Here is a 24354-nt window from a genome sequence, read left to right on the forward strand (position 1 = left end):
TTCTAATATTTCTATATTCCTGTCATTTGTATTTTGTAGATTTACATGTATTGTTACAACTGCACTGTTGGAGCACTGCACTGTTGGAGCACTGCACTGTTGGAGCGCTGCACTATAGGAGCGCTGCACTACACAGGAGCGCTGCACTGTTGGAGCACTGCACTGTCTGAGCACTGCACTGTTCTAAGCACTGCACTATTGGAGCACTGCATTTTGTAGAGCACTGCACTGTTGGAGCACTGCACTGTTGGAGCACTGCACTGTTGGAGCACTGCACTGTTGGAGCACTGCACTGTTGGAGCACTGCACTGTTGGAGCACTGCACTGTTGGAGCACTGCACTGTTGGAGCACTGCACTGTTGGAGCACTGCACTGTTGGAGCACTGCACTGTTGGAGCACTGCACTGTTGGAGCACTGCACTGTTGGAGCACTGCACTGTTGGAGCACTGCACTGTTGGAGCACTGCACACTGCACTGTTGGAGCACTGCACTGTTGGAGCACTGCACTGTTGGAGCACTGCACTGTAGGAGCACTGCACTGTTGGAGCACTGCACTGTTGGAGCACTGCACTGTTGAGCACTGCACTGTTGGAGCACTGCACTGTTGGAGCACTGCACTGTAGGAGGAGGCGTTTCCTACACCCAGGATTACATCCAGTAGCAACCAATAGCAACCAATAGCAACCAATAACAACCAATAGCAACAATGTTAGCAACCAATAACATTTGATTTGATCATTCATTTGAAGTCACAGTTCTGTCACTTTACCTGGTGTCGATCTGCCTGTTGAGGTTGTCACGTTTGTTGGATCTGCACTGTCTCCGTTTACCTGGTGTCGATCTGCCTGTTGAGCAGCGTTTGTTGTCTCCGTTTACCTTGTCATCTGCCTGTTGAGCACTGCACCGTTTACCTGGTGTCGATCTGCCTGTTGAGGTTGTCGTAGCGTTTGTTAAGTCTCCGTTTACCTGGTGTCGATCTGCCTGTTGAGGTTGTCGTAGCGTTTGTTAAGTCTCCGTTTACCTGGTGTCGATCTGCCTGTTGAGGTTGTCGTAGCGTTTGTTAAGTCTCCGTTTACCTGGTGTCGATCTGCCTGTTGAGGCAAGCGTTTGTTAAGTCTCGTTTACCTGGTGTCGATCTGCCTGTTGAGGTTGTCGTAGCGTTTCTAAGTCCTGTTTACCTGGTGTCGATCTGCCTGTTGAGGTTGTCGTAGCGTTTGTTAAGTCTCCGTTTACCTGGTGTCGATCTGCCTGTTGAGGTTGTCGTAGCGTTTGTTAAGTCTCCGTTTACCTGGTGTCGATCTGCCTGTTGAGGTTGTCGTAGCGTTTGTTAAGTCTCCGGACCTCTCCCTCCTGCCTCTCGATGTCGGGGCAGTGCTCCTGCAGCTTGGTTGCCATGGTGTCACAGCTGCCTTTGGCCACACGCAGGTTAGCCTCCGTCTCCGTCACCGCGGACCTCTTGGTCTTCAGCTCTGATGCAATATCCTGTCGGGAGAGGAAGTGGAGGTTGAATGTGTTTGGGTGAAGTTCTTCCCCAACCATGACAAAGTTGAGATATGAGTGTGTAGCTCAGATCTTCCAGCTCATCATACATTTATTTATACTGTATGTCATTAGTAAATATGCTTCTGTCTTTGGTATCTGTACTGATACAAAACATTTCCTTTGTGGAGAAGATCCATTTGGATCTAAACATGAATCCTGTTGAGAATAAACGAGCGATCAGAGGGCAGCCATCTTACAGCCAGTTGACGCTGTGTCTTCTCCAGAGATGAGATGTCTGCTGGGGCCACTTCCTCCCTGGCCAGCTTGTTCTCGTAGCTGGACAATAAAGATTTCCCGTTTTGAAGGGAGTTCTCCAGGCGGTTGGAATTCTGAAGCCTGTAAACAAACACATGATATGATTAAATTACATTAGAATAAAATGACATTTAAAACGTGTTTAAATAGTGTCATAGTGGCCTCCAGGTTAGTCATCCTAGTAAAACTGTCATTTTTTATTTATTTTGAACCTTTATTTAACTAGGCAAATCAGTTAAGAACAAATTCTTATCTCCAATGATGGCCTAGGAACAGTGGGTTAACTGCCTGTTCATGGGCAGAATGACAGATTTGTACCATGTCAGCTCAGGGATTTGAACTAGGCTACGCTGCCACCCTGGTCCTGAGTTTTGTCTAACTACTACCATCTCTACTAGCAAGTACAGAAAGCTACTCACTTGTCCTCGGAGCACTTGAGCAGCAGGTTGATCTTGTCGTATTTGTTGCTGGCCTCGTTCACCTTGCCGTTCAGCTGAGGGGCGCTGGCACATTTAGGGTTAGAGGTCAGGAACGTCTCAGCCTCCCTCACCTTGGACGACTTCTCCGGCTCGATCTTACGAACCACGGCCGCAATGTCCTGATGGAAGAATATGGGATAAGCATTAAAAAAAAATTAAAAAGTGTACACTTCCTGGAACTAACTAAAAGTACTTCCTCGATAAGCATAAAACAACTCTCTCAAGACTTTCTTTGGTAGGATTAAATGGGTTTGAAAACTGGACTCTAGTCTAAATAGGAGGACAGGAGAAGAGTAGGAGGAGGAAAAGCATCTCTACCGCTCTACACCCTCTGTGCAGGAACTACCTTGACGTCCTGCAGCCGGTCAGCGCTGTCCTGCAGAGGCCTGGTCTGCTCCAGAGGGGGACGTACTCGAGAGTAGATGGCCTTCTCCTGTTTGTCCAGGTCACTGGTCACCTTGTCCAGACCGGCCATCAGCTGGCGACACTGCTGCTCCTCCTTGTCTATAATAGTCATCAGTCAATCACACACCAAGATAACACAACAACAACAAATCATATACAACCAGACTCAATAATCACAACATCAATACACAATCAATCACACACCAAGATAACACACAACAAATCATATACAACCAGACTCAATAATCACAACATCCCTACACAATCAAATCACACACCAAAATAACATACACGTAATCAGATACAACTACACACACACACACACACACACACACACACACACACACACACACACACACACACACACACACACACACACACACACACACACACACACACACACACACACACACACACACACACACACACACACACACACACACACACACACACACACACACACACACACACACTATAGAACCAGACACTCATAACATCACATTCACAAATCAGACAATCACACTGGCCTACAAATCATGACAAGCTGCAGCTCTAGTGATTAACTCCAGTAGTCACATGACATGGAAACCAATCAATCACATTTATTTATAAAGTGCTTTTTACACCAGCAGGTGTCACAAAGTCCTTATACAAAAACTCTGTAGCTGTGGAAGCACGGTGGCTAGGAACAACGTCCTAGAAAGGGTAGGAACCTAGGAAGAAACCTAGAGAGGAACCAGGCTCTGAGGGGTGGACCAGTCCTCTTTCTGGTTGTGCCGGGTAGAGAGGAACCAGGCTCTGAGGGGTGGACCAGTCCTCTTTCTGGTTGTGCCGGGTAGAGAGGAACCAGGCTCTGAGGGGTGGACCAGTCCTCTTTCTGGTTGTGCCGGGTAGAGAGGAACCAGGCTCTGAGGGGTGGACCAGTCCTCTTTCTGGTTGTACTGGGTAGAGAGGAACCAGGCTCTGAGGGGTGGACCAGTCCTCTTTCTGGTTGTGCCGGGTAGAGAGGAACCAGGCTCTGAGGGGTGGACCAGTCCTCTTTCTGGTTGTGCCGGGTAGAGAGGAACCAGGCTCTGAGGGGTGGACCAGTCCTCTTTCTGGTTGTGCCGGGTAGAGAGGAACCAGGCTCTGAGGGGTGGACCAGTCCTCTTTCTGGTTGTGCCGGGTAGAGAGGAACCAGGCTCTGAGGGGTGGACCAGTCCTCTTTCTGGTTGTGCCGGGTAGAGAGGAACCAGGCTCTGAGGGGTGGACCAGTCCTCTTTCTGGTTGTGCCGGGTAGAGAGGAACCAGGCTCTGAGGGGTGGACCAGTCCTCTTTCTGGTTGTGCCGGGTAGAGAGGAACCAGGCTCTGAGGGGTGGACCAGTCCTCTTTCTGGTTGTGCCGGGTAGAGAGGAACCAGGCTCTGAGGGGTGGACCAGTCCCTTTCTGGTTGTGCCGGGTTCTGAGGGTGGACCAGTCCTCTTTCTGGTTGTGCCGGGTAGAGAGGAACCAGGCTCTGAGGGGTGGACCAGTCCTCTTTCTGGTTGTGCCGGGTAGAGAGGAACCAGGCTCTGAGGGGTGGACCAGTCCTCTTTCTGGTTGTGCCGGGTAGAGAGGAACCAGGCTCTGAGGGGTGGACCAGTCCTCTTTCTGGTTGTGCCGGGTAGAGAGGAACCAGGCTCTGAGGGGTGGACCAGTCCTCTTTCTGGTTGTGCCGGGTAGAGAGGAACCAGGCTCTGAGGGGTGGACCAGTCCTCTTTCTGGTTGTGGTAGAGAGGAACCAGGCTCTGAGGGTGGGTAGAGAGGAACCAGGCTCTGAGGGTGGACCAGTCCTCTTTCTGGTTGTGCCGGGTAGAGAGGAACCAGGCTCTGAGGGGTGGACCAGTCCTCTTTCTGGTTGTGCCGGGTAGAGAGGAACCAGGCTCTGAGGGGTGGACCAGTCCTCTTTCTGGTTGTGCCGGGTAGAGAGGAACCAGGCTCTGAGGGGTGGACCAGTCCTCTTTCTGGTTGTGCCGGGTAGAGAGGAACCAGGCTCTGAGGGGTGGACCAGTCCTCTTTCTGGTTGTGCCGGGTAGAGAGGAACCAGGCTCTGAGGGTGGACCAGTCCTCTTTCTGGTTGTGCCGGGTAGAGAGGAACCAGGCTCTGAGGGGTGGACCAGTCCTCTTTCTGGTTGTGCCGGGTAGAGAGGAACCAGGCTCTGAGGGGTGGACCAGTCCTCTTTCTGGTTGTGCCGGGTAGAGAGGAACCAGGCTCTGAGGGGTGGACCAGTCCTCTTTCTGGTTGTGCCGGGTAGAGAGGAACCAGGCTCTGAGGGGTGGACCAGTCCTCTTTCTGGTTGTGCCGGGTAGAGAGGAACCAGGCTCTGAGGGGTGGACCAGTCCTCTTTCTGGTTGTGCCGGGTAGAGAGGAACCAGGCTCTGAAGTCCTCTTTCTGGTTGTGCCGGGTAGAGAGGAACCAGGCTCTGAGGGGTGGACCAGTCCTCTTTCTGGTTGTGCCGGGTAGAGAGGAACCAGGCTCTGAGGGGTGGACCAGTCCTCTTTCTGGTTGTGCCGGGTAGAGAGGAACCAGGCTCTGAGGGGTGGACCAGTCCTCTTTCTGGTTGTGCCGGGTAGAGAGGAACCAGGCTCTGAGGGGTGGACCAGTCCTCTTTCTGGTTGTGCCGGGTAGAGAGGAACCAGGCTCTGAGGGGTGGACCAGTCCTCTTTCTGGTTGTGCCGGGTAGAGAGGAACCAGGCTCTGAGGGGTGGACCAGTCCTCTTTCTGGTTGTGCCTAGAGAGGAACCAGGCTCTGAGGGGTGGACCAGTCCTCTTTCTGGTTGTGCCGGGTAGAGAGGAACCAGGCTCTGAGGGGTGGACCAGTCCTCTTTCTGGTTGTGCCGGGTAGAGAGGAACCAGGCTCTGAGGGGTGGACCAGTCCTCTTTCTGGTTGTGCCGGGTAGAGAGGAACCAGGCTCTGAGGGGTGGACCAGTCCTCTTTCTGGTTGTGCCGGGTAGAGAGGAACCAGGCTCTGAGGGGTGGACCAGTCCTCTTTCTGGTTGTGCCGGGTAGAGAGGAACCAGGCTCTGAGGGGTGGACCAGTCCTCTTTCTGGTTGTGCCGGGTAGAGAGGAACCAGGCTCTGAGGGGTGGACCAGTCCTCTTTCTGGTTGTGCCGGGTAGAGAGGAACCAGGCTCTGAGGGGTGGACCAGTCCTCTTTCTGGTTGTGCCGGGTAGAGAGGAACCAGGCTCTGAGGGTGGACCAGTCCTCTTTCTGGTTGTGGTGGAGGCCAGGGGTCCAGTCCTCTTTCTGGTTGTGCCGGGTAGAGAGGAACCAGGCTCTGAGGGGTGGACCAGTCCTCTTTCTGGTTGTGCCGGGTAGAGAGGAACCAGGCTCTGAGGGGTGGACCAGTCCTCTTTCTGGTTGTGCCGGGTAGAGAGGAACCAGGCTCTGAGGGGTGGACCAGTCCTCTTTCTGGTTGTGCCGGGTAGAGAGGAACCAGGCTCTGAGGGGTGGACCAGTCCTCTTTCTGGTTGTGCCGGGTGGAGAGGAACCAGGCTCTGAGGGTGGACCAGTCCTCTTTCTGGTTGTGCCGGGTAGAGAGGAACCAGGCTCTGAGGGGTGGACCAGCTCTTTCTGGTTGTGCCGGGTGGAGAGGAACCAGGCTCTGAGGGGTGGACCAGTCCTCTTTCAAGAGGGTAGAGAGGAACCAGGCTCATGGACCAGTCCTCTTTCTGGTTGTGCCGGGTAAAATAAACCAGGCTCTAGGGGGACCAGTCCTCTTTCTGGTTCTTCAAGACCAGTTTCTTTCTGGTTTAAAGGAACAGGCTCATGGACCAGTCCTCTTTCTAGAGGGTAAGAACCAGGCTCTGAGGGGTGGACCAGTCCTCTGTTCTGGTTGTGCGGGTGGAACAGGTCTGGGACCAGTCCTCTTTCTGGTTGTGCCGGGTAGAGAAACCAGGCTCTGGAGACAGTCCTCTTTCTGGTTATAGAGGATAGGAACAGGTCTGAGATGCCTGTTATAGAGGGTAGCAACAGGTCTGGAGACGCTTTCTGTTATAGAGGGTAGCAACAGGTCTGGAGACGCCTGTTATAGAGGATTAAGGCAGATGGTTCTTCAAGACAGGTCTGGATACGCCTGTTATCATGAGGGAAACAGTCTGGAGACGCCTGTTATAGAGGGTAGCAACAGGTCTGGAGACGCCTGTTATAGAGGGTAGCAACAGGTCTGGAGACGCCTGTTATAGAGGGTAGCAACAGGTCTGGAGACGCCTGTTATAGAGGGTAGCAACAGGTCTGGAGACGCCTGTTATAGAGGATAGCAACAGGTCTGGATACGCCTGTTATAGAGGGTAGCAACAGGTCTGGAGACGCCTGTTTTAGAGGGTAGCACTTCAGAAGTTAAACGTCAGTTAGCTTTTATTAGCCGAGCATTCAGAGATTGAGACAGGGACATAACATGACATAACATACCATAACATAACATACCATGACATACCATGACATACCATGACATAACATACCATACCATGACATGACATAACATACCCTGACATACCCTGACATAACATACCCTGACATACCATGACATACCATGACATAACATACCCTGACATAACATGACATAACATGACATAACATACCCTGACATAACATGACATAACATGACATACCATGACATAACATAACACGACATACCATGACATACCATGACATAACATACCCTGACATAACATGACATAACATGACATAACATACCCTGACATAACATGACATAACATGACATACCATGACATAACATAACACGACATACCCTGACATACCCTGACATACCATGACATACCATGACATAACATACCCTGACATAACATGACATAACATGACATACCATGACATAACATAACATGACATACCATGACATACCATGACATACCATGACATAACATGACATAACATGACATAACATGACACGACATAACATGACATACCATGACATAACATAACATGACATAACATGACATACATGACATAACATGACATAACATGACATAACATAACATGACATAACATAACATGACATAACATAGCATGACATAACATGACATACCATGACATAACATGACATAACATACCATGACATGACATAACATACCATGACATAACATACCATGACATAACCATGACATACCATGACATAACATACCATGACATAACATACCATGACATAACACGACATACCATGACATACCATGACATACCATGACATAACATACCATGACATGACATACCATGACACGACATGACATGACAGACCATGACATAACATGACATGACATAACATGACATACCATGACATAACATACCATGACATAACACGACATACCATGACATACCATGACATAACATACCATGACATAACATACCATGACATGACATACCATGACATAACATGACATACCATGACATAACATGACATACCATGACATAACATGACATACCATGACATGACATACCATGACATAACATACCATGACATAACATACCATGACATAACATACCCTGACATAACATGACATAACATGACATACCATGACATAACATAACACGACATACCATGACATACCATGACATAACATGACATACCATGACATAACATACCATGACATGACATACCATGACACGACATGACATGACATACCATGACACGACATGCCATGACATGACATAACATGACATGACATACCATGACACGACATGCCATGACATAACATGACATGACATAACATGACATAACATGACATACCATGACAGTACCTACCAGAGCCAGCAGAGCCGTCTTTCTTCAGTTCCTCCAGGCGTTTGACCAGGGTGGTCTTACTGCCAGACACCTTCATCTTAATACCCTTCTGCTGGCCGGCCAGACTGGAAACACACAACAGACCCCGTTACACAGTGTACAAGTACACCGTCTCGGGAAACAGACCCTGTTACACAGTGTACAAGTACACCGTCTCGGGAAACAGACCCTGTTACACAGTGTACAAGTACACCGTCTCGGGAAACAGACCCCGTTAAACAGTGTACAAGTACACCGTCTCGGGAAACAGACCCCGTTAAACAGTGTACAAGTACACCGTCCCGGGAAACAACAGACCCCGTTACACAGTGTACAAGTACACCGTCTCGGGAAACAGACCCTGTTACACAGTGTACAAGTACACCGTCTCGGGAAACAACAGACCCGTTACACAGTGTACAAGTACACCGTCTCGGGAAACAGACCCTGTTACACAGTGTACACAGTCGGGAAACAACAGACCTGTTCACAGTGAAACCGTCTCGGGAAACAGACCCTGTTACACAGTGTACAAGTACACCGTCACGGGAAACAACAGACCCTGTTACACAGTGTACAAGTACACCGTCTCGGGAAACAACAGACCCTGTTACACAGTGTACAAGTACACCATTACACAATCACAGGCACACAGTAGACAGACACATGCACCCCATAACACACACACCTCTCCACCTTAACCCCATAACACACACACACACCTCTCCACCTTACCCCTGTAACAAACACACACACACACACACACACACACACACACACACACACACACACACACACACACACACACACACACACACACACACACACACACACACCCTCCACCCTAACCCCATAACACACACACACACACACACACCTCTCCACCCTACCCCCGTAACAAACACACACACACACACACCTCTCCACCCTACCCCCATAACAAACACACACACACCTCTCCACCCTACCCCCATAACACACACACACACACACCTCTCCACCCTACCCCCATAACACACACACACACACACACACACACACACACACACACACACACACACACACACACACACACACACACACACACACACACACACACACACCACACACACACACACACACACACCTCTCCACCACCCCATAACACACACACACACCTCTCCACTCCATAACAAACACACACACACACACACCTCTCCACTCCATAACAAACACACACACACACACCTCTCCACTCCATAACAAACAGACTTACCTGTTGGAGACGGCGACAGACTCTGGGTCTGTGGGGGGGACCATGAAGCAGGCCCCCGGAGCCGTCAGTTTACGCCCGGCCGCGTCCTTCACCTCCCACTTGGGCCCCTTGTTACTCAGGAGGGTGTACCTCTCTCCACGCAGGATCTGACCCTGGGATGGACAACCACAACATTACACAGAGTTTCACTCACTGATCTGTTATGGAAGAACCAGAACACAAATAGAGGTTCACTCACTGAACCACTTTGGATAAGGCTTTTCCTGACCACATGACCTGACCACGCCTCCTGACCACGCCTCCTGACCACGCCTCCTGACCACGCCTCCTGACCACGCCTCCTGACCACGCCTCCTGACCACACCACCTGACCACACTACCTGACCACACGACCTGACCACGCCTCCTGACCACTGACCACGCCTCCTGACCACGCCTCCTGACCACGCCTCCTGACCACGCCCCACCTGACCACACACCTGACCACACACTGACCACGCCTCCTGACCACCACTGACCACACACCTGACCACACTCCTGACCACGCCTCCTGACCACACTCCTGACCACGCCTCCTGACCACACACCTGACCACACTACCTGACCACACGTCCTGACCACACTACCTGACCACACTCCTGACCACGCCTCCTGACCACGCCTCCTGACCACCCCTGACCACGCCTCCTGACCACACTACCTGACCACACTACCTGACCACACTACCTGACCACACTACCTGACCACACTACCTGACCACACTACCTGACACACACCTGACCACACACCTGACCACACCCTGACCACCCATCCTGACCACACACCTGACCACACTACCTGACCACACACTGACCACACACCTGACCACACTACCTGACCACACGACCTGACCACACTACCTGACCACACTACCTGACCACACTACCTGACCACGACCTCCACACTCTCCCCCTGACCACACCACCTGACCACACTACCTGACCACACCACATGACCTGACCACACTACCTGACCACACTACCTGACCACAGACCTGACCACCTGACCACCTGACCACACTACCTGACCACACTACCTGACCACCACACTACCTGACCACATGACCTGACCACACTACCTGACCACACTACCTGACCACACTACCTGACCACACTACCTGACCACACTACCTGACCACGCCTCCTGACCACACTACCTGACCACCTGACCACCTCCTGACCACGCCTCCTGACCACGACCTGACCACACTACCTGACCCACATGACCTGACCACACTCCTGACCACACTACCTGACCACATGACCTGACCACACTACCTGACCACGCCTACCTGACCACACGACCTGACCACACTACCTGACCACACGACCTGACCACACTACCTGACCTGACCACACTACCTGACCACACTACCTGACCACACGACCTGACACAGAGACCACACTACCTGACCACACGACCTGACCACACTACCTGACCACACGACCTGACCACACGACCTGACCACACGACCTGACCACACACCTGACCACACTGACCTGACCACACGTTCCTGACCACACTCCTGACCTGACCACCACACCTGACCACACGACCTGACCACACGACCTGACCACATGACCACCTGACCACGCCTCCTGACCACGACCACACTACCTGACCACACTACCTGACCACGCCTCCTGACCACACTACCTGACCACACTACCTGACCACACTACCTGACCACACCTCCTGACCACGCCTCCTGACCACGCCTCCTGACCACCTGACCCTCCTGACCCACGACATGACCACCACGCCTCCTGACCACACTACCTGACCACACTACCTGACCACACGACCTGACCACACTACCACACACCTGACCACACGACCTGACCACACGACCTGACCTGACCTGACCACGCCTCCTGACCACACTACCTGACCACACTACCTGACCACACTACCTGACCACACTACCTGACCACACGACCTGACCACACGACCTGACCACATGACCTGACCACACCTGACCTGACCACACCTGACCTGACCACACTACCTGACCACACACCTGACCACACCTACCTGACCACACTACCTGACCACACGACCTGACCACACTACCTGACCACACGACCTGACCACGTCCTGACCACGCCTCCTGACCACACGACCTGACCACATGACCTGACCACACACCTGACCACGCCTACCTGACCACACTGACCTGACCACATGACCTGACCACACGACCTGACCACATGACCTGACCACTGACCACACTACCTGACCACACTACCTGACCACACTACCTGACCACACGACCTGACCACACTACCTGACCACACCTCCTGACCACGCCGACCTGACCACACGACCTGACCACACTACCTGACCACACGACCTGACCACACGACCTGACCACACTACCTGACCACACGACCTGACCACACTCCTGACCCACGCCGACCACCTGACCACACACCTGACCACATGACCTGACCACACACGACCTGACCCACGACCTGACCACACGACCTGACCACACTACCTGACCACACTACCTGACCACGCCTACCTGACCACACTACCTGACCACACACCTGACCACAGACCTGACCACACGACCTGACCACACGACCTGACCACACGACCTGACCACACTACCTGACCACACTACCTGACCCACGACCTGACCACACTACCTGACCACACACCTGACCCACGACCTGACCACACTACCTGGACCTGACCACACGACCTGACCACACGACCTGACCACACGACCTGACCACACGACCTGACCACACGTCCTGACCACACGACCTGACCACACGACCTGACCACACGACCTGACCACACGTCCTGACCACACGACCTGACCACACGACCTGACCACACGACCTGACCACACGACCTGACCTGACCACACCTGACCACACGTCCTGACCACACGACCTGACCACACGACCTGACCACACGTCCTGACCAGGGAACCACTAAGCCCTAGTTAGTAAATTACAGTTCACTGTTTTCACCAGTCATATGGGGGAATAAATCATAACGCAACACTGTGTTTCCCCTCATCGTTTGATCCTGTTCCTAAATCTTAAGAGCTCTCTCGACTGCTCCACACACACACCCCTCCTCTCCAGCTCTCCAAATCCACTCCTAAACCCCCCCAGCCTGTGGCTGATCCCCTGAAGGCTTAAATAAGATGCAGAGAGCACAGGCCTCTTAAAGGCTTTAAATACATTACAACACAACACCGCATTCAGGGGACTAGAATGAAAGGAGTGAGAGTGAAGGAGGATGAGAGGAGGAGGAATCAGAGGAGAGAGGAGAAGATGTGGTGCAGTCAGATCGTGCTTAGTCATGATAACAGAAAAACACACCGCACATAGAGATTAGAGAATGACTGGAGAAAAGGAGAGAGAGACAGGGGGGTAAAGCAGTGGGGGAAAGAGGGGAAGAAGGAGAGAGGGGAAGATGGAGAGAGGGGGAAGATGAGGAGAGAGAAGAAGGGGAAGAAGGAGAGAGGGGGAAGAAGGAGAGAGAGGGGGAAAGATGAGGGGATAGAGAGGGAAGGAAGAAGGAAGAGAGGGGAAGAAGGAGAGAGAGGGGAAGCAGGAGGGATAGAAGAGAAGGAAGAGAGAGGGGGAAGAAGGAGAGAGGGGAGAAGGAGAGAGAGAGGGGGAAGGAGGGGGAGAGAGAGAGGGGGAAGATGGAGAGAGAGGGGAAGAAGGAGAGAGGGAAAGAAGGAGAGAGAGGGGAAGAAGGAGAGAGAGGGGGAAGAAAGAGAGAGAAGGGGAAGATGGAGAGAGAGGGGGAAGATGGAGAGAGAGGGGGAAGAAGGAGAGAGAGGGGGAAGAAGGGAGAGAGAGGGGGAAGAAGGAGAGAGGGGAAGAAGGAGAGAGAGGGGGAAGAAGGAGAGAGAGGGGGAAGAAGGAGAGAGAGGGGGAAGAAGGAGAGAGAGAGAGGGGGAAGAGGAGAGAAGGGGAAGATGGGAGAGAGGGGGAAGATGGAGAGAGGGGGAAGATGGAGAGAGAGGGGGAAGATGGAGAGAGAGGGGGAAGATGGAGAGAGAGGGGGAAGAAGAGAGAGGGGGAAGAAGAGGAGAGAGAGGGGAAGAAGGAGAGAGAGGGGAAGAAGGAGAGAGAGGGGGAAGAAGGAGAGAGAGGGGGAAGATGGAGAGAGAGGGGGAAGAAGGAGAGAGAGGGGGAAGAAGGAGAGAGAGGGGGAAGAAGGAGAGAGAGGGGGGAGGAGAGAGAGGGGAAGAAGGAGAGAGAGGGGGAAGAAGGAGAGAGAGGGGGAAGAAGGAGAGAGAGGGGGAAGATGGAGAGAGAGGGGGAAGATGGAGAGAGAGGGGGAAGATGGGAGAGAGAGGGGAAGATGGAGAGAGAGGGGAAGATGGAGAGAGGGGGAAGATGGAGAGAGAGGGGAAGATGGAGAGAGAGGGGAAGATGGAGAGAGGGGGAAGAGGAGAGAGAGGGGGAAGAGAGACGGGAAGATGGAGAGAGAGGGGGAAGAGAGACGGGGAGAGAGGGGAAGAGAGAGGGGAAGAAGGAGAGAGAGGGGAAGAAGGGAGAGAGAGGGGGAAGGAGAGAGACGGGGTAGAAAGGAGAGAAGAGAAGAAGAGAGGGAAAAGGAGAGATGAGGGGTAGAAGGAGGAGTCTGAAAGAGAGGGTGGACAAGGGGGAAATTAGAGTAGGGTGGACAAGGTATCAGTCTGAAAGGAGTGGACAAGGAGTCTGGAGAGGTGGACAAGGTATCAGTCTGAAACTAGAGCATGGTGGACAAGGTATCAGTCTGAAACTAGAGTAGGGGGACAAGGTATCAGTCTGAAAGAGAGTAGGGTGGACAAGGTATCAGTCTGGAGAGAGGTGGACAAGGATCAGTCTGAGAGAGGGGGACAAGGTATCAGAGAGACAGGTGGACAAGGTATCAGTCTGAAACTAGAGCAGGGTGGACAAGGATCAGTCTGAAACTAGAGTAGGGTGGACAAGGTATCAGTCTGAAACTAGAGCATGGTGGACAAGGTATCAGTCTGAAACTAGAGCATGGTGGACAAGGTATCAGTCTGAAACTAGAGCAGGGTGGACAAGGTATCAGTCTGAAACTAGAGAGGGACAAGGTATCAGTCTGAAACTAGAGCAGGGTGGACAAGGTATCAGTCTGAAACTAGAGCAGGGTGGACAAGGTATCAGTCTGAAACTAGAGCATGGTGGACAAGGTATCAGTCTGAAACTAGAGCAGACAAGGTATCAGTCTGAAACTAGAGCATGGTGGACAAGGTATCAGTCTGAAACTAGAGCAGGGTGGACAAGGTATCAGTCTGAAACTAGAGCAGGGTGGACAAGGTATCAGTCTGAAACTAGAGTAGGGTGGACAAGGTATCAGTCTGAAACTAGAGTAGGGTGGACAAGGTATCAGTCTGAAACTAGAGCAGGGTGGACAAGGTATCAGTCTGAAACTAGAGCAGGGTGGACAAGGTATCAGTCTGAAACTAGAGCAGGGTGGACAAGGTATCAGTCTGAAACTAGAGTAGGGTGGACAAGGTATCAGTCTGAAACTAGAGCAGGGTGGACAAGGTATCAGTCTGAAACTAGAGTAGGGGTGGACAAGGTATCAGTCTGAAACTAGAGTAGGGTGGACAAGGTATCAGTCTGAAACTAGAGTAGGGTGGACAAGGTATCAGTCTGAAACTAGAGTAGGGTGGACAAGGTATCAGTCTGAAACTAGAGCAGGGGTGGACAAGGTATCAGTCTGAAACTAGAGCAGGGTGGACAAGGTATCAGTCTGAAACTAGAGTAGGGTGGACAAGGTATCAGTCTGAAACTAGAGTAGGGTGGACAAGGTATCAGTCTGAAACAGGGTGGACAAGGTATCAGTCTGAAACTAGAGTAGGGTGGACAAGGTATCAGTCTGAAACTAGAGCAGGTGGACAAGGTGGAAACAAGGTATCAGTCTGAAACTAGAGCAGGTGGACAAGGTATCAGTCTGAAACTAGAGTAGGGTGGACAAGGTATCAGTCTGAAACTAGAGCAGGGTGGACAAGGTGTCAGTCTGAAACTAGAGTAGGGTGGACAAGGTATCAGTCTGAAACTAGAGCAGGGTGGACAAGGTATCAGTCTGAAACTAGTCCAGGGTGGACAAGGTATCAGTCTGAAACTAGAGTAGGGTGGACAAGGTATCAGTCTGAAACTAGAGTAGGTGGACAAGGTATCAGTCTGAAACTAGAGTAGGGTGGACAAGGTATCAGTCTGAAACTAGAGCAGGTGGACAAGGTATCAGTCTGAAACTAGAGTAGGGTGGACAAGGTATCAGTCTGAAACTAGAGTAGGGTGGACAAGGTATCAGTCTGAAACTAGAGCAGGGTGGACAAGGTATCAGTCTGAAACTAGAGTAGGGTGGACAAGGTATCAGTCTGAAACTAGAGTAGGGTGGACAAGGTATCAGTCTGAAACTAGAGTAGGGTGGACAAGGTATCAGTCTGAAACTAGAGTAGGGTGGACAAGGTATCAGTCTGAAACTAGAGTAGGGTGGACAAGGTATCAGTCTGAAACTAGAGTAGGGTGGACAAGGTATCAGTCTGAAACTAGAGTAGGGTGGACAAGGTATCAGTCTGAAACTAGAGTAGGGTGGACAAGGTATCAGTCTGAAACTAGAGTAGGGTGGACAAGGTATCAGTCTGAAACTAGAGCAGGGTGGACAAGGTGTCAGTCTGAAATTAGAGTAGGGTGGACAAGGTATCAGTCTGAAACTAGAGTAGGGTGGACAAGGTATCAGTCTGAAACTAGACAGGGTGGACAAGGTATCAGTCTGAAACTAGAGTAGGGTGGACAAGGTATCACAAGAGTATGGACAACATCAGTCTGAAACTAGAGCAGGGTGGACAAGGTATCAGTCTGAAACTAGAGTAGGGTGGAGAAGGTATCAGTCTGAAACTAGAGTAGGTGGACAAGGTATCAGTCTGAAACTAGAGCAGGGTGGACAAGGTATCAGTCTGAAACTAGAGTGGTGGACAAGGTATCAGTCTGAAACTAGAGTAGGGTGGACAAGGTATCAGTCTGAAACTAGAGCAGGGTGGACAAGGTATCAGTCTGAAACTAGAGCAGGTGGACAAGGTATCAGTCTGAAACTAGAGCAGGGTGGACAAGGTATCAGTCTGAAACTAGAGTAGGGTGGACAAGGTGTATCAGTCTGAAACTAGAGCATGGTGGACAAGGTGTCAGTCTGAAACTAGAGTAGGGTGGACAAGGTTCCAGTCTGAAACTAGAGCAGGGTGGACAAGGTATCAGTCTGAAACTAGAGTAGGGTGGACAAGGTATCAGTCTGAAACTAGAGGGTGACAAGGTGTCAGTCTGAAATTAGAGTAGGGTGGACAAGGTATCAGTCTGAAACAGAGTAGTGGACAAGGTCAGTCTGAAACTAGAGTAGGGTGGCCTGGTCAGTCTGAAACCACAGTAGGGTGGACAAGGTATCAGTCTGAAACTAGAGGGGTGGACAAGGTTTTGAAACTAGAGATGGTGGACAAGGTATCAGTCTGAAACTAGATAGTTCAAGGTATCAGTCTGAAACTAGAGCATGGTGGACAAGGTCAAAATGTAGGTGGACAAGGTATCAGTCTGAAAAGAGCAGGGTGGACAAGGTATCAGTCTGAAACTAGAGCAGAGGGTGGACAAGGTATCAGTCTGAAACTAGAGCAGGGTGACCAAAGACAAGGTGTCAGTCTGAAACTAGAGTAGGGTGGACAAGGTTCCGGTCTGAAACTAGAGCAGGGTGGACAAGGTATCAGTCTGAAACTAGAGTAGGGTGGACAAGGTATCAGTCTGAAACTAGAGTAGGGTGGACAAGGTGTCAGTCTGAAATTAGTAGTGGACAAGGTATCAATCTGAAACTAGAGTTGGACAAGGTATCAGTCTGAAACTAGAGTAGAAACAGGGATCAGTCTGAAACTAGAGTAGGGTGGACAAGGTCAGTAAACTAGTAGTGGACAAGGTATCAGTGAAACTAGAGTAGGGTGGATCCCAGGTCTCAGTGAAACTAGAGTAGGGTGACAAGGTATCAGTCTGAAACTAGAGTAGGGTAAAGCCCACAAGTATCAGTCTGAAACTAGAGTAGGGTGGACAAGGTATCAGTCTAAACTACAGTAGTGTAAAGACAAGGTATCAGTCTGAAACTAGAGTAGGGTGTACAAGCCCAAGTATCAGTAAAACTAAACTAGAGTAGGGTGGACTGTTCAGTAAACTAGAGTAGGGTGGACAAGGTATCAGTGAAACTAGAGTAGGGTGGCCCACTATCAGTGAAACTACAGTAGACAAGTCAGTCTGAAACTAAAGGGTGTAAAGCCCAGTCTGAAACTCAGACAAAACTGAAACTAGAGCATGGTAAAGGTATTCTCAGTAAACTACAGTAGGGTGGAAAGCCCACTGTTAGTAAACTACAGTAGTACAAATCAGTCTGAAACTAGAGTAGGGTGGACAAGGTCTCAGTAAACTACAGTAGTGTAAAGTATCAGTCTGAAACTAGAGCAGCGTACAAGTATCAGTCTGAAACTACAGTAGGGTGTAAAGTATCAGTCTGAAACCAGTAGTGGACAAGGTGTCAGTCTGAAACTACAGTAGGTGGAAAGTTCCAGTCTGAAACTAGAGCAGGGTGGACAACTATCAGTAAACTAGAGTAGTGTAAAGCCCAGTCTGAAACTAGAGTAAACTACAGTCAGTCTGTAAAGACCAGGTATCAGTCTGAAACTACAGTGGGGTGTACAAGCCCATCAGTGAAACTAGAGTAGGGTGGACAAGGTATCAGTCTGAAACTAGAGTAGGGTGGACAAACAGTCTGAAACTAGAGTAAAGCCCAGGTATCAGTCTGAAACTACAGCAGTGGACAAGTATCAGTCTGAAACTACAGTAGACAAGGTAAAGTGGACAAGGTATCAGTCTGTAAACTAGAGTAGGGTGTAAAGGTATCAGTCTGAAACTAGAGTAGGGTGGACAAGGTATCAGTCTGAAACTACAGGGTGTAAAGCCCATCTCAGTAAACTAGAGTAGTGGACAAGTGTCAGTCTGAAACTACAGTAGTGAAAGGTTCTGTCTGAAACTAGAGTAGTGTAAAGGGTACAGTAGTGTAAGGTATCAGTCTGAAACCACTGGACAAGGTATCAGTAAACTACAGTAGTGAAAGGTGTCAGTCTGAAACTAGAGTAGGTGGAAAGTATCAGTCTGAAACTACAGGGTGGACAAGGTATCAGTCTGAAACTAAAGTAGGGTGGACAAGGGATCAGTCTGAAACTAGAGTAGTGAAAGTCAGTCTGAAACTACAGTAGTGTAAAGTATCAGTCCACTAGAGTCAGTAAACTACAGTAGTGTAAAAAAGGTATCAGTCTGAAACTAGAGTAGGGTGGACAGTCAGTCTGTAAACCCAGTAGGGGTGGACAAGGTATCAGTCTAAACTACAGTAGTGGACAAGGTATCAGTCTGAAACTAGAGTAGGGTAAAGTCTGAAACTAGAGTAGGGTAAAGGTATCAGTCTGAAACTAGAGTAGGGTGGACAAGGTATCAGTCTGAAACTCTGTCTGTAGGGTGGACAAGGCAGTAGGGTGGAAAGTATCAAACTACAGTAGTGTAAAGCCCTCAGTAAACTACAGTAGGGTGTAAAGTTTACTACATCAGTGTCAAAACACAGGGTGAGGTAAAAGCCCAGGTGTCAGTAAACTACATCAGTGTAAAGCCCAGGGTGAGTAAACTACAGGTGTCCAGGTGTAAAGCCCACTACATCAGTGTAAACACAGGGTGAGGTAAAGTAAAGGTGTCCCACTCTCAGTGTAAACACAGTAGTGTAAAGCCCAGTGGAGGTGTCCAGGTGTAAAGGTTTACTACATCAGTGTCTCACACAGGGTGAGGTAAAGTAGTGGAGGTGTCCAGGTGTAAAGGTTTACTACATCAGTGTCTCACACAGGGTGAGGTAAAGTAGTGGAGGTGTCCAGGTGTAAAGGTTTACTACATCAGTGTCTCACACAGGGTGAGGTAAAGTAGTGGAGGTGTCCAGGTGTAAAGGTTTACCTCGTCAGTGTCGAACTCACACAGCGCCTCGACGGGGAGCAGCTTCTGAGGGGTGTTCCTGCGGAACTGGAGGGGGAGAACCTGTAGACTGCGCTTCTCCAGAGCCTTCACACGCTCATCAAAGTGGTCCATGGCCTTCGCCTGGTCCTGCACCACACACAACACACACACATTTTTTTAAAGAGCATTTTGGATTTATAGTTCTAAGGCTAATACGTTTGTCAAAATGTAAATGTTCTTGATTAAGATAGGAGTTTAGAAACCAGCCTGATAAGCAGACAGACCTGACAGACCAAAGAATTGTCTCTGCTTTATCCAACAGCTTGTCATTGTTTGACTGAAGTAGAAACAGATCTGCCCGAGACTTGTAGTAAACTACAGTAGTGTAAAGCCCACTCTCAGTAAACTACAGTAGTGTAAAGCCCACTCTCAGTAAACTACAGTAGAGTAAAGCCCACTCTCAGTAAACTACAGTAGTGTAAAGCCCACTCTCAGTAAACTACAGTAGTGTAAAGCCCACTCTCAGTAAACTACAGTAGTAGTAAAGCCCACTCTCAGTAAACTACAGTAGTGTAAAGCCCACTCTCAGTAAACTACAGTAGTGTAAAGCCCACTCTCAGTAAACTACAGTAGTGTAAAGCCCACTCTCAGTAAACTACAGTAGTGTAAAGCCCACTCTCAGTAAACTACAGTAGTGTAAAGCCCACTCTCAGTAAACTACAGTAGTGTAAAGCCCACTCTCAGTAAACTACAGTAGTGTAAAGCCCACTCTCAGTAAACTACAGTAGTGTAAAGCCCACTCTCAGTAAACTACAGTAGTGTAAAGCCCACTCTCAGTAAACTACAGTAGTGTAAAGCCCACTCTCAGTAAACTACAGTAGTGTAAAGCCCACTGTTAGTAGACTACAGTAGTACAAAGCCCACTCTCAGTAAACTACAGTAGTGTAAAGCCCACTCTCAGTAAACTACAGTAGTGTAAAGCCCATTCTCAGTAAACTACAGTAAAACACTGTAGTTGTAAAGTCCACTGCTAGTAAACTACAGTAGTGTAAAGCCCACTCTCAGTAAACTACAGTAGTGTAAAGCCCACTCTCAGTAAACTACAGTAGTGTAAAGCCCACAGTAAACTACAGTAAAACACTGTAGTTGTAAAGTCCACTGCTAGTAAACTACAGTAGTGTAAAGTCCACTCTCAGTAAACTACAGTAGTGTAAAGCCCACTCTCAGTAAACTACAGTAGTGTAAAGCCCACTGTTAGTAAACCACAGTAGTGTAAAGCCCACTGCTAGTAAACTACAGTAGTGTAAAGCCCACTCTCAGTAAACTACAGTAGTGTAAAGCCCACTCTCAGTAAACTACAGTAGTGTAAAGCCCACTCTCAGTAAACTACAGTAGTGTAAAGTCCACTCTCAGTAAACTACAGGTCAGTGTAAAGCCCACTCTCAGTAAACTACAGTAGTGTAAAGCCCACTCTCAGTAAACTACAGTAGTGTAAAGCCCACTCTCAGTAAACACAGTAGTGTAAAGCCCACTCTCAGTAAACTACAGTAGTGTAAAGCCCACTCTCAGTAAACTACAGTAGTGTAAAGCCCACTCAGTAAACTACAGTAGTGTAAAGCCCACTCTCAGTAAACTACAGTAGTGTAAAGCCCACTCTCAGTAAACACAGTAGTGTAAAGCCCACTCTCAGTAAACTACAGTAGTGTAAAGCCCACTCTCAGTAAAACACAGTAGTGTAAAGCCCACTCTCAGTAAACTACAGTAGTGTAAAGCCCACTCTCAGTAAACTACAGTAGTGTAAAGCCCACTCTCAGTAAACTACAGTAGTGTAAAGTCCACTCAGTAAACTACAGTAGTGTAAAGCCCACTCTCAGTAAACTACAGTAGTGTAAAGCCCACTCTCAGTAAACTACAGTAGTGTAAAGCCCACTGCTAGTAAAACACTGTAGTTGTAAAGCCCACTCTCAGTAAACTACAGTAGTGTAAAGCCCACTGTTAGTAAACTACAGTAGTTGTAAAGCCCACTCTCAGTAAACTACAGTAGTGTAAAGCCCACTGTTAGTAAACTACAGTAGTGTAAAGCCCACTGCTCAGTAAACTACAGTAGTGTAAAGCCCACTCTCAGTAAACTACAGTAGTGTAAAGCCCACTCTAGTAAACTACAGTAGTGTAAAGCCCACTCTCAGTAAACTACAGTAGTGTAAAGCCCACTGTTAGTAAAACTACAGTAGTGTAAAGCCCACTGTTAGTAAACTACAGTAGTGTAAAGCCCACTCTTCAGTAAACTACACTAGTGTAAAGCCCACTGTTAGTAAACTACACTAGTGTAAAGCCCACTGTTAGTAAACTACAGTAGTGTAAAGCCCACTGTTAGTAAACTACAGTAGTGTAAAGCAAGTCCACTGCTAGTAAACACTGTGTTGTAAAGCCCACTGTCCAGGTCTCTGATGAGGCATCTCCATCTGGTACATGTCCTTGAACTCTGGTTTGAATACTTCTGGTCTCACCTTGTGGTTTGTCCATCCTCTTCAGAAGGTCCTGGGTGTCCCGGGCCTCTTTGTGGAACTGGAGAGAAAACAGACCCCGATCAGGGTTAAAAACACTGAGGTAACAAATCACTGGAAAGCAGCTACGGTTTATTTACAGGGTTAAGGCAGGTCAGGTTCTGCCCTAAATCAACTCTGTTTACCTCCACGACAAGTCTGTAACTCAGTTAAGCAGGTCAGCTTTGTACAACACATGCTGGTACACAAGCCTGTCCACATCTAATGATCAGGTTCAAACATTCAGGTTATTTCTTCAACTGATACTCTCTGAATACTTGTTGCTGTGACTCACCTTGTGGTTGTGGTCTGTACGTTTCAGGTGGTATCAGGGTTAAGGTCAGGTCACAGTATACTAAATCACCTTCTGGTATTCGTCCATGTGTTTCAGGTGGTATCAGGGTTAAGGTCAGGTCAGGTTATAGTATACTAATCACCTTGTGGTATTCCTCCATGTGTTTCAGGTGGTATCAGGGTTAAGGTCAGGTCAGGTTATAGTACACTAATCACCTTGTGGTATTCGTCCATGTGTTTCAGGTGGTATCAGGGTTAAGGTCAGGTCACAGTATACTAAAATACCTTGTGGTATTCGTCCATGTGTTTCAGGTGGTATCAGGGTTACGGTCAGGTCACAGTATACTAAAATACCTTGTGGTATTCGTCCATGCGTTTCAGGTGGTATCAGGGTTAAGGTCAGGTCAGGGTATACTAATCACCTTGTGGTATTCGTCCATGTGTTTCAGGTGGTTCTCCTCACAGATGAGCAGGTTCAGGTACTCCTTCCAGTCTGCATGCACAGCCTCCATATGAGCCTGACAGGTGGAGACGAGTTCCGTTACATCACTGTCTGTTTGCTGCTTTTCATTCACATTCGTTTGTGAGGATTTTAATCTCAGTCGGGGTGAATCCTAGCTTCCACTAAAATAGTCTGATTTGACCGTAGTCTCCCATTGACATCAATGCATGACTTAAGTCAACATTGACTAAAGTGGAAGTTAGGATTTGCCCCGATAGTAGAATGATAGAGGATAAATGATGTGTACCTCAATGACATTCATCCCAGGATGGTCAGTGGAGATGTGTGTGTGTGTGTGTGTGTGTGTGTGTGTGTGTGTGTGTGTGTGTGTGTGTGTGATAGGATGGTCAGTAGAGATGTGTGTGTGTGTGTGTGTGTGTGTGTGTGTGTGTGTGTGTGTGTGTGTGTGTGTGTGTGTGTGTGTGTGTGTGTGTGTGTGTGTGTGTGTGTGTGTGTGTGTGTGTGTGTACACCTCAATAACATTCATCCCAGGATGGTCAGTAGAGATGTGTGTGTGTGTGTGTGTGTGTGTGTGTGTGTGTGTGTGTGTGTGTGTGTAAAGAGATACAAGTGTCTGTTGTGTACACTCAATAACATTCTTGCCAGGATGGTCAGATGGATGTGTGTGGTCAGGTGTGTGTGTGTGCAGTGTGTGTGTGTGTGTGTGTGTGTGTGTGTGTGTGTGTGTGTGTGTCACCTCAATAACATTCTTGCCAGGATGGTCAGCAGCGACATGAGTTTATCTCCATCATCATTCAGATGGTGACAGTGGCCTCCTCAGGTGACTCAGACACTTACTGATGAAGTTCTGGTGGGAGATTTAAAAAGAGATACAAGTCTCTCTTTTAGGTCAGGTGTCAGATAACACACACAGGTAACATGCAGGATCAGGTGTCAGATAACATCAGGTGTCAGATAACATGCAGGATCAGGTGTCAGATAACATGCAGGATCAGGGATCAGGTGTCAGATAACATGCAGGATCAGGTGTCAGATAACATGCAGGATCAGGTGTCAGATAACATGCAGGATCAGGTGTCAGATAACATGCAGGATCAGGTGTCAGATAACATGCAGGATCAGGTGTCAGATAACATGCAGGATCAGGTGTCAGATAACATGTAGGATCAGGTGTCAGATAACATGCAGGATCAGGTGTCAGATAACATGCAGGATCAGGTGTCAGATAACATGCAGGATCAGGTGTCAGATAACATGTAGGATCAGGTG

At 49.2% G+C, this 24354-nt stretch overlaps 2 protein-coding genes across 2 annotated transcripts in view; both read right to left on the reverse strand.

The window, feature by feature from the left end:
• Window positions 1-910: 910 nt before the first annotated feature.
• On the reverse strand, window positions 911-22269 carry LOC127926820 (periplakin-like). Its single transcript, XM_052512443.1, has 9 exons — window positions 22220-22269; window positions 19786-19932; window positions 9734-9885; window positions 8461-8564; window positions 2624-2781; window positions 2218-2396; window positions 1741-1879; window positions 1180-1483; window positions 911-1077 (listed from the first exon to the last, which is right to left on the reverse strand). The coding sequence occupies exons 2-8, from the start codon at window positions 19915-19917 to the stop codon at window positions 1286-1288; spliced, it is 1062 nt and encodes a 353-aa protein (XP_052368403.1). The 5' UTR covers window positions 19918-19932; window positions 22220-22269; the 3' UTR covers window positions 911-1077; window positions 1180-1285.
• An 844-nt stretch (window positions 22270-23113) lies between these two features.
• Window positions 23114-24354, reverse strand: part of LOC127926821 (periplakin-like) — a 32484-nt gene continuing 31243 nt past the window's right edge. Inside the window, exons 8-9 of the mRNA XM_052512444.1 lie at window positions 23822-23932; window positions 23114-23140 (exon numbers count right to left, since the gene is read on the reverse strand). Coding sequence (XP_052368404.1) covers window positions 23876-23932 — 57 coding nt within the window. The 3' untranslated portion in view covers window positions 23114-23140; window positions 23822-23875. The remainder of the gene's footprint in view (window positions 23141-23821; window positions 23933-24354) is intronic.

The sequence above is a fragment of the Oncorhynchus keta genome, unplaced genomic scaffold (assembly GCF_023373465.1).
Source record: "Oncorhynchus keta strain PuntledgeMale-10-30-2019 unplaced genomic scaffold, Oket_V2 Un_contig_8394_pilon_pilon, whole genome shotgun sequence".
Classification (NCBI taxonomy): Eukaryota; Metazoa; Chordata; class Actinopteri; order Salmoniformes; family Salmonidae; genus Oncorhynchus; species Oncorhynchus keta.